The sequence below is a fragment of the Xenopus laevis genome, chromosome 6S (assembly GCF_017654675.1).
Source record: "Xenopus laevis strain J_2021 chromosome 6S, Xenopus_laevis_v10.1, whole genome shotgun sequence".
Lineage (NCBI taxonomy): Eukaryota > Metazoa > Chordata > Amphibia > Anura > Pipidae > Xenopus > Xenopus laevis.
The window spans coordinates 50625314-50636884 of NC_054382.1; the positions used below are offsets into that span (position 1 = coordinate 50625314).

General features: G+C 41.4%; 1 protein-coding gene across 2 annotated transcripts in view; it reads left to right on the top strand.

Annotated features, from left to right (window-relative positions):
- Positions 1 to 10824, top strand: part of lancl2.S (LanC like 2 S homeolog) — a 49691-nt gene extending 38867 nt beyond the window's left edge. For both annotated transcript variants that reach the window (XM_018269349.2, XM_041567574.1), the window contains 3 exons: positions 268 to 444; positions 7560 to 7632; positions 10208 to 10824. In XM_018269349.2, the coding sequence (XP_018124838.1) occupies positions 268 to 444; positions 7560 to 7632; positions 10208 to 10284 (327 nt within the window). In that variant the 3' untranslated portion in view covers positions 10285 to 10824. The remainder of the gene's footprint in view (positions 1 to 267; positions 445 to 7559; positions 7633 to 10207) is intronic.
- Positions 10825 to 11571: the final 747 nt, after the last annotated feature.

Here is an 11571-nt window from a genome sequence, read left to right on the forward strand (position 1 = left end):
TAGGTGGAACCTCCTTTCTTCTAATTGGAATGGGTTACCTTGTGTCAACTGGAAAGACCTACTGCTAAATAAAGCATTAGAGAGATTATTATTTGATTCCCTTATATATTCATACATAGCTATCATATCACCCCTTAAGCGCCGCTTCTCCAGTGTGAACAACCACAAATGGCCAGTCTTTCTTCATAGCTAAGACTTTCCATAACTTTTACCAGCTTGGTTGCCCTACTCTGTACCCTCTCTACTTCAATAATGGTTATATTTCAGGTTTTTAAAGAGGATAAATACTTGAAAGATGCCATGGAATGCAGTGATGTCATCTGGCAAAGAGGCCTTCTAAGAAAGGGCTATGGAATCTGTCACGGTACATCTGGCAATGGATATGCCTTTCTATTGCTCTACAATCACACCCAAGACAAGAAGTATCTGTACAGAGCTTGCAAGGTAAACTTATGTATCTTTAATGAGGTTTTATTACACGTGTAGGTATACAGATTGTTACCCTACTGTAGAAACTTAACTCACAGGACTGGACCCTTGCGTATTTTGGAGGCAGGGTATTGCTCAGAAGTATAGTTTAATAAAAGGATGCCAGTGGTTCTTAAAAACTTGCAATAACTCTTTATTGGCTGGAATACATCAAGATCACTTATAGATTAATACAGCTGAATATAGCAAAGCTGCTAAGAATATACAGGCACTCTTCAGAAGTGAATACTGATCAGACTATGGATAGTCAACTTGAAAGCGTTACTCCCATCTTTGGGCCTCCTAAGTGAAACCTAAGCAGGACAACATGTACCACTAGGTCTGTGCACTTAGATCCCTGCTCTTGGATAGTACACCCAGGATTCTAATCCTTAATAACCTCTTCAGTGTAGCTCAGGCTTCTCTATAGCTACCCTACTCCTATCTATCACTCATACAGTGATAAAAACCTATAACCCTGGTGTCCCCAAGCACTTGATTAACCCCTGAAAGCAAGTCAATGTGTTATAGCATTTTTTTATTACAGTTACCTCTTGTTGTGTGCATAATTGTAAGATTGTTCCTGCAATCTGAGCAGCCTCCTTTCAAAGTGACATTAAGGCTAAAACACGGAAACCTTAGCACCTCTAGAGATTAGGCAGAATTATTGTGCTGTGCATTGTGAGACTAGTCTCACTACAAGTTACAACATAAAAGCAAAGATGGGTTGCAATGGATAACCGTGTAGTTGCACTAAAAAGTAGCCCAGCTGTTTCTGTTTAAAAGTATAATAATGAAACATGATTTTAAAATGCACAAAGTTAAAATGTGAGCAGCACAGTTATCTTCATCATATACTATGTTTTCCACATACAGTGTTAAACCAACCAGTTATTTCTAAAGCTGCCATTTCACCTGCATTTTGGTGATTTTAAATTTAGATCTAGTTGACCTGCAGTTTGGGCTCTCTAGAGGCATATATGTCATCTGAATGGAGGCTGCGTCTCTAAATGTTTACTTGCACAATTGCATTCCACTGCTGCTTGACACATTTAAGTGGCTTCTTGAAGCATCAATGATGTATTCCATGATCAACCAAATATCCCTTTAGGGACTTTCCCATCTTATAGTACAAGATGCTGCTTCTCTAGTCTGAAACAGGCTTACTTTAACCGTTTCTCAGCATCTTCTGCTATACCAGTAAACCCCCGATTCTCTAAAGAATCGTTAATGAAAGAATGGTAACAACAGTGAGGCAGCAAAATGCGATGGGTGCTGATTCACTCGGCATCCCCAGGCAGCAACTGGCGACGCTAATTTGTGGGGATGTAGAGTGAATCTGTGCCTATTGCTTGTTATTACCTATCTGCTATTAGAATTCTTAAATTTTGAGTTTATTGGTAGTAAAGTGTTACTGAAAAATTTCTTTATAAACAACATTTTTTGTGAAAATGTTCTCCTGTCCTTGAATGAGTTCTCCCTGGTGAGCTGTACTTAAAATCTTGACTTTAACATCAGATGAACGCTGCACTCTTGAAAATGCAACATAAAGTTGACCATGACCAAACACAGGCTCAGATAGGTAAATGCCGACTTTATCCAATGTTTGTCCTTGTGATTTGTTGATTGTCATGGCAAATGCAGCCTTAATGGGGAATTGTCGTCGTTTAAGTTTAAAAGGTAATTCCTGGTCAGAACTGGTAAGGTCAATTCTGGGAATCAAAACAGTATCACCGCTATGGGATCCTGTAAGCACTTCTGCCTTGATAACATTTTGTCTCATGCTCTTCACAACCAACCGTGTACCGTTACATAAACCTTGCTTAGTGTTAGGGTAGGGGCACACGGCGCGATTTCGCCGCGATTCTGCGCTGGGCGAGTTGTCGCTGCGTTTTTTAAGCCGAAATAGCTTTGCTAACTTTGGCGCTGGCGTCAATGCAAATCGCGGCGAAATCGCTGCGCTAATTCACACGCGGCGATTCTTTTTCTACTGTCGCCCGGAAACGCTCAGCGAGGCAACTTCGGACGACAATAGAAAACGAATCGCCGCGTGTGAATTAGCGCAGCGATTTTGCCGCGATTTGCATTGACGCCAGCGCCAAAGTTAGCAAAGCTATTTCGGCTTAAAAAACGCAGCGACAACTCGCTTAGCGCAGAATCGCGGCGAAATCGCGCCGTGTGCCCCTACCCTTAAGGTTTCTTAACAGCATGACTATTGTTCCTACTTTGAGTATAAGATTGTGTTGTGGTAATCCAGCATTGTTGATAGTGTTTAAATATTCTAATGGGAAGTTAAGTTTCTCACTTTCGTCTTCAGAATCAATACAGTCAGTACTCAGAAAGACACAGCTTTGTCCAGGAAGTAATGCAATCACTTGGTTGTTTATCATGTCAACATCAATATTTTTTGGAGATAATATAGCCCGTTTTGCTAAAAATGGCCACCCACGCAGGTACGCAACCGGTTCCCCTCCTAGAGTGACGCTAGCGCCGCCATTAGACAAACTTGCAAAGGAGTAGCAAGATGGCCGACGCTTATACAGACTTTAGTGGGCGGATGACAAACTCGCAGAGGAGTAGCAAGATGGCCGACGCTTATACAGACTTTAGTGGGCGGATTTGGCAGTGGGCGGATGACAAAGTCGCAGAGGAGTAGCAAGATGGCCGACGCTTATACAGACTTTCGTGCAGGTACGCAACCGGTTCCCCTCCTAGAGTGACGCTAGCGCCGCCATTAGACAAACTTGCAAAGGAGTAGCAAGATGGCCGATGCTTATACAGACTTTAGTGGGCGGATGACAAACGCGCAGAGGAGTAGCAAGATGGCCGACGCTTATACAGACTTTAGTGGGCGGATTTGGCAGTGGGCGGATGACAAAGTCGCAGAGGAGTAGCAAGATGGCCGACGCTTATACAGACTTTCGTGCAGGTACGCAACCGGTTCCCCTAGTGTGACGGTGAGCGCATCTGCCTCCCTAGATCCTAACCTTCCAGTGGTCGCCGCCTGAGTGAGCAGGAAAGAAGAGGCGGCGGGAGGCAGAAGGAGACGGTGAGCGCATCTGCCTCCCTAGATCCTAACCTTCCAGCGCATCTGCCTCCCCGATCCTAACCTGTTCTGATCCTAACCTTCCAGCACATCTGCTAATCGAAGGCCGCATCTATGTCTTTCGGCTGAAGTTGCGCGCGCATCTCATAGATCCTAACCGAAGTTGCGTGCGCATCTGCCTCCCCTCCACTCGGGACATAGATAGGCCTTCGGTTAGTATATAGGATTAGCATCATGGTATCATATTCTTGCAAGTCTGGCAAAAGAATAAAATGAGGCAGAAGATACATTTGCAGGGATAAAGAGGGGCATGCGTCCAACTAATTTTAACTCCTGTGGATCTGTATAGCAATGGATCTATATAGCAATGAATCTATATGTCTCATGGATCTCATGACTAAATAAGATGCCACAATGATCATCAGGGAGAGGAGAAAAGAAACATATATATGAATAGCAGGCCCTGGGGTGCCATCCAATGCAGAGTTCATTGCTAACTAATATAACCTAATAAACAATATTCACTTGTGCTTCTTAAAGGAGAACTGAACTCTAAAAATGAATATGGCTAAAATGCATTATTTTTTATACCGAACTTATTGCACCAGCCTAAAGTTTCAGCTTCTCAATAGCAGCAATGATCCAGGACTTCAAACTTGTCGCGAGTCACACTATTATTGACTCCAAATTACTTATAATGCAGACTATGAGACTGCAGCAGTACCTATATAATATCTTATTATATAAACCCAAAAAGAAAAATCAAAGAAAATGCAAATCAAAACCACATTCTTCATATTCATTATATCAGCTTGCTTCTGCTATATAGTTTGGAGTTCAGCAAGGGGCAAAGATCATTCAATAACAATTACTGGACTTTTATTGAAGCAATATAACTGAACATAAACAGAAGCCACTGAAAATGTTTAATGGAGTTAGAATGTTGATTACAATTGTATTTCCTTTTATTAAGTAAACTTTAATCATTCGGTTTCTATTTCATTCTTTCTTAAAGGGGAACTATCGCGAAAATCAAAATTTAATATAAGCTTAATCATACAGAAACTTTCTAATACAATCAATTCAAAATTATGCATTGTTTCTGAAATAATCAAGTTTATATTCACTATCCCTCTCTCAGCATCTGTTTCTCTTCATTCTGTCTTCATGCAGCAGTTGGGTGTCACTAACAGTTAGATCCAATACATCTTATAGGAGGGGGCTTTCTTTACTAGCAGATGAATTAGAGCTCACTCAAATAACTGATTCCAGTACAAACAAAATCTAACAAAATAACTGCCCTTTGCACAAATCCTGCATGTAGGGAGACATGATGTCTGGTGATTTTAATAGAGTGAGCTCTAATACATCTTCTTGGCAAAAAGAGCCTCCCTATAAGATATTTTGGATTATTCATCTGACACCCAACTCCTGAATGAAGACAGAATAAAGAGAAACAGATGCTGAGAGAGGAATAGTGAAGATAAACTTGATTATTTCAGAAACGGTACAGAATTTTTAATTGATTGTATTTAGAAAGTTTCTTATTTCAGTATGCTGAAGCTAGTATTACATTTTCATTTTTGCAATAGTTCCCCTTTAAAGTTGTTTCTCTAGATGTTGTTATACTATATCTCTTAGCATCCTATATTATGAATATACCAGTAAACCCCCGATTCTCTAAAGAATCGTTAATGAAAGAATGGTAACAACAGTGAGGCAGCAAAATGCGATGGGTGCTGATTCACTCGGCATCCCCAGGCAGCAACTGGCGACGCTAATTTGTGGGGATGTAGAGTGAATCTGTGCCTATTGCTTGTTATTACCTATCTGCTATTAGAATTCTTAAATTTTGAGTTTATTGGTAGTAAAGTGTTACTGAAAAATTTCTTTATAAACAACATTTTTTGTGAAAATGTTCTCCTGTCCTTGAATGAGTTCTCCCTGGTGAGCTGTACTTAAAATCTTGACTTTAACATCAGATGAACGCTGCACTCTTGAAAATGCAACATAAAGTTGACCATGACCAAACACAGGCTCAGATAGGTAAATGCCGACTTTATCCAATGTTTGTCCTTGTGATTTGTTGATTGTCATGGCAAATGCAGCCTTAATGGGGAATTGTCGTCGTTTAAGTTTAAAAGGTAATTCCTGGTCAGAACTGGTAAGGTCAATTCTGGGAATCAAAACAGTATCACCGCTATGGGATCCTGTAAGCACTTCTGCCTTGATAACATTTTGTCTCATGCTCTTCACAACCAACCGTGTACCGTTACATAAACCTTGCTTAGTGTTAGGGTAGGGGCACACGGCGCGATTTCGCCGCGATTCTGCGCTGGGCGAGTTGTCGCTGCGTTTTTTAAGCCGAAATAGCTTTGCTAACTTTGGCGCTGGCGTCAATGCAAATCGCGGCGAAATCGCTGCGCTAATTCACACGCGGCGATTCTTTTTCTACTGTCGCCCGGAAACGCTCAGCGAGGCAACTTCGGACGACAATAGAAAACGAATCGCCGCGTGTGAATTAGCGCAGCGATTTCGCCGCGATTTGCATTGACGCCAGCGCCAAAGTTAGCAAAGCTATTTCGGCTTAAAAAACGCAGCGACAAATCGCTTAGCGCAGAATCGCTTAGCGCAGAATCGCGGCGAAATCGCGCCGTGTGCCCCTACCCTTAAGGTTTCTTAACAGCATGACTATTGTTCCTACTTTGAGTATAAGATTGTGTTGTGGTAATCCAGCATTGTTGATAGTGTTTAAATATTCTAATGGGAAGTTAAGTTTCTCACTTTCGTCTTCAGAATCAATACAGTCAGTACTCAGAAAGACACAGCTTTGTCCAGGAAGTAATGCAATCACTTGGTTGTTTATCATGTCAACATCAATATTTTTTGGAGATAATATAGCCCGTTTTGCTAAAAATGGCCACCCACGCAGGTACGCAACCGGTTCCCCTCCTAGAGTGACGCTAGCGCCGCCATTAGACAAACTTGCAAAGGAGTAGCAAGATGGCCGACGCTTATACAGACTTTAGTGGGCGGATGACAAACTCGCAGAGGAGTAGCAAGATGGCCGACGCTTATACAGACTTTAGTGGGCGGATTTGGCAGTGGGCGGATGACAAAGTCGCAGAGGAGTAGCAAGATGGCCGACGCTTATACAGACTTTCGTGCAGGTACGCAACCGGTTCCCCTAGTGTGACGGTGAGCGCATCTGCCTCCCTAGATCCTAACCTTCCAGCGGTCGCCGCCTGAGTGAGCAGGAAAGAAGAGGCGGCGGGAGGCAGAAGGAGACGGTGAGCGCATCTGCCTCCCTAGATCCTAACCTTCCAGCGCATCTGCCTCCCCGATCCTAACCTGTTCTGATCCTAACCTTCCAGCACATCTGCTAATCGAAGGCCGCATCTATGTCTTTCGGCTGAAGTTGCGCGCGCATCTCATAGATCCTAACCGAAGTTGCGTGCGCATCTGCCTCCCCTCCACTCGGGACATAGATAGGCCTTCGGTTAGTATATAGGATAATTATGAAGATGTATCATACTCTTCTGTCCACAGTTGTGCAGTAGTAGCCTAGTAATGCAAAGGATCTTATTCGATAACATTACTCTATTCGATTACCTTAACACTCTTAAAGGAGAATTAAACCTGTTCTGAAAAAAAACCCGTACCCCCCACCCCAGGTAGATCCCTTCTCCCAAAAAATTTCCGTGTAATTTCATGCATGAGCAGTTGTCGCAAACCGGCAAACTGCTCCAACTGCACATGTGCAGAAATACCGATCTCTCAGTCAGCTTACAGAGATTGCGGAAGATGGATGTGTGCAACTCCGTTGGAAGAATCTGCGCCGAAGGGTAAGTATGGAGTATAGGGCATTTCCCCGGGGGGGTAGTTAGCCTGGGGGGAGGAGGGAGGGGGGTCTACCTGGGGTGGGGGGTACGGGGTTTTTTCCGAACAGGTTGAATTCTCCTTTAAGTGCAATTGTGTATTTTTGTGTCTTTGATAACAATGTTGTGTCATACATATTTGCAAACAGTTTATCTTGTATTCACAGTTTGCTGAGTGGTGCTTAGAGTATGGAAAACATGGATGCCGCATCCCAGATAGACCATATTCTCTTTTTGAAGGTAAACATTTAACAAAGTTTAGTCTCCTTCCCCAGCTTTTGTCTTCGTTTTCCTATACTGATACCTTTTTTTTTGTCATGTTATGGCACCAAGAAAAGCAATGTTAATATGAATAATAGTTTGGTTAAAGTGTACTTCCTTTCAGGTAAAGACCCCAGAGCACAAAGTGCAATGTGTTGTTTAGATATCTTTGCAATTAAAAATCATTCTGATGAAGATGCGAGGCAAATCCAAATACAGTAAATCTGAATGCCACAATTTACATTAGGCAGCTGGGACAGTCCTAGGGGAGTGACTGAGGGATTTGTCAGAGAGAAACATGCTTCTGTAATCTGCACGTGTAGGGATTTGGAACCTCTTAAATAGCTGCTGTACAGAATGAAAACTGCAATTGCTACTGTAACGTGATACAGTGAGCACAAGATATGGATCACCAGACTTTACTAAAGCAACACAACTGCAGCAAAGATATGTATAACCAGTCAGCAGCAGTCCCATTAGGTCTGAGGATAGCAACGTGAGATCCCAGGTAAATATGAGTCTACAAAAATTCTTTGATTGCATATGAAAGTTGGAAGCTAAGGCTCACTCCTGCTATTGCACACTACTGCTCTGTTACAACTATTGGCTTCAACTACAAATGCAAAGATTTTGGAGCAATATTATGTTATACTTAATTACTTGTAATTGTATCTCATATATTGGGACTCCAGTAGAATTATCTACGTGAATATATTTTTTATCTAAAGGAACAGTTCAGGCTGCATGAAATAAAATTATACAAAAAGTTTCTAATATAGTTAGTTAGAAAAATGTAATCTATAAAGGCTGGAGTGAATCTGAGCATGCAGCTTCAAAGGTAAACTAACTGAACAGTTATGTCCCCCTCTCTTATCGGCTACTGACTGGTAACAGGTTAGAGCAGTCGTCCCCAACCAGTAGTTTATGAGCAACAGTGGCCTCAAAGCAGGTGCTTATTTTTTTTTTATTCCTGAATTGAAGCAAGTTTTGGTTTGATAAAAAAAACAAGTGTACCGCTAAACTGGATCTCCTGTAGACTGTCAGTCCACATAGGGGCAACTACAAGTCAATCACAGCCAATTATTGGCACCCCAGGAACATTTTGCATGCTTGTGTTGCTCCCCAACTCTTTTTTTACCTTTGAATTTCGGCTCACAGGTAAAAAAAGATTGGGATCCCTAGGTTAGAAATCTGGTTGCTAAGATCCAAATTACCATAGCAACTATGCATTGATATGATAAGAGACAGCAAAATGAATAGAAGGGGGCCTGAATAGAAAGATGAGTAATACAAAGTAGCAAAATACATTAGTAGCCTTACAGAATGAGAAGAAAGCAATTCATTCATAAACTATAACAAAAGAAAAATTGAAGACCAGTTTAAAAATGCTTAGAATTAGCTAGAATTTTGTAACATACTATAAATGAACCTAAAGGAAAACTATACCCCCAAAATGATAGTCTATATCATATTAAAGAACAAGGAAAGGTTAAAATTAAGTCTTTATGTTAACATGATTTTCAAACAGTGTTCTAAGCACTCTTTGCTTCCCCTTACTTTGCTTCTTTTCTCTCTGCACTCTCCAGTCTTCCAAAGCTCTCCGTAGAAGTAAATACCGTATCGCCCTTTTACATCTCTTGCCTTAAACCCCCATTTTGTGATAGTCTGTGTGCTGCCTCAGAGATCACCTAACCAGAAATACTACAACTCTAACTGTAATAGGAAGAAGTGTGGAAGCAAAAGACAGAACTCTGTCTGATAATTGGCCCATGTGACCTAACAAGTATGGTTTGTTGGTATGTTTGTGTGCACAGTGAATCGTACGATCCCAGGGGGTGGCCGTTATTTTTTAAAATGGCAATTTTCCATGTATGATTACCCAATGGCACATACTACTAGAAAAGTATATCATTATGAAAATGGTTGATTTACATGAAACAGGGTTTTACATTTGAGCCGTTTTATGCAATATCTTTTTATAGAGACCTACATTGTTTTGGGGTATAGTTTTCCATTAAAGGTGCACCCCTTTTATTGTCAGCGGCAGGTCTCCGCTCAAACTTTTAAAAAACAGGTACCATTTCTAGAAAGCATGATATTTGTATTTGAAAACACCTTTAGTTTTTCTAGTATGGTTTTTGGGGGCAGTTTAGAAATGTGTATGATTTAAGGGCAGTGGTACATAGAGAGATTGCAGCAGGTAGCATTTACTGGCAAGCTGTTTAAAAATAAAACATCTGACATGTTTCTATAGATTGAGACACTAGGGGACATTTTGCACTTTTTATACCATTACATACAGTCACATTCTGTCAATTCCATAATAACAACATCTGCTAAACTGCAGAATATAAATACAGGGCTCATTAATAATACCCTTAGTATCAGAAACTTGCTTTCAGTATTCTCCCTGCAGTTTACTGAGCAGAGGGGATTATGGAAGTTTATTTTTCACTGGTGCAAAGGTGCTCGTTTTTAGTAAAAGAGCCACTTTGAGTTTTATATTTTGTCTTATAAGAGCAGCAGATAACAAAAACACAATGCTTCATTTTAGGAATGGCTGGTGCAATCCACTTCCTTTCGGACATGTTGACACCTGAGACTTCCCGCTTCCCGGGATTTGAACTCTGATCACTTGGAGGCAGACAACGCAGAGGGCTAAGTTTATGTGCCATTACGGGAGGCAAGGAATAAAAGCATGTCATTATGCCGAGTGCCTACAACACACTGTGTCAACGGAAAAATTCTCCACGTTTGGGTGAATTTTATGTTGTGACTTGCAATAAACGGCATTGCACATGTAGGGATACCATATGTAACTTGCCGTTTGATATCCCAAAGAAGATGACATTTCCATGCTTGCTGCACATGATTTTTCATTCATGTCTATTTGTAATACAGCTGTTGCTCAGTTTGCGTTTGCTTGCTTTTGTTTGAGAGGCACAAACTGTACATGATTATCCGTTGCTTCTCCTTAGGATGAAGGCAAATTTCTGTTCATATGGAATACATCCATACACATACATTCTTGTTTCACTGTTCACATTACAAATGCTTCAGCCAGCAATTTTGCAGCTTACAGCACTGGAATAGTGACATTCAGTTTTCTTAGTAATGGTTATTCTCTCTTAGGGTAAGGTCACACTGTGAGATTCAGGGAGATTTAGTCGTCCGGCGACTAATCGCCTCTTCTTTGGGGCCACTAATCTCCCCAAACTGCTCCCCCCTGTCTTCTGCCTGCTAGAATGAAAAACTCCTGCGGCATAGCACTCGCGGCACTTCGTTTTCCTAAGTTTCCTCCTGAGGCGCAGGCGTTTTATCATTCTAACAGGGGGAAGCAGTTCGGGGAGATTAGTCACCCCAAAGAAGAGGCTATTAGTCGCCGGGTGACTAAATATCCCCGAATCTCACAGTGTGACCTTACCCTTAGAGTTTGCTGTGCAGAGTTTATCTTGATTCATTTTAGGGAGTATTCCATTTGGAATTTGGCCATATCCAAGTGCCTGGCTGAACTAAATACAAATAATTAAAATCACACCAGAAAATTGCACATTTTTTTATGTTCAAGGGTTTTTAAATCAAATGTAGAAAAAACGCCAATACCTTAGTATGCTGCAACAGGGGTGATCCCAATCAAACGTTTTGGGAACACCTGTCCCTTCCTCAGTGATCACTGAGGAAGGGCCAGGTGTTCTTGAAACGTTTGATTGTAACTGCAGTGTCTGGCAGCACTATGGAATAAATTGGAATCACCCCTGTTGCAGCATACTAAGGTATTGGGGTTTTTTCTACATTGGATTAATTGCTGGCGTATGGCTAGGCCAGTGCCATTGCCTTTCACCCCTCAAACTGAACTTTTCTGCAAGGGTTTTTAAACCCTTCCTTACCCTAGTTTGCATATGCAAATTACACATTGTG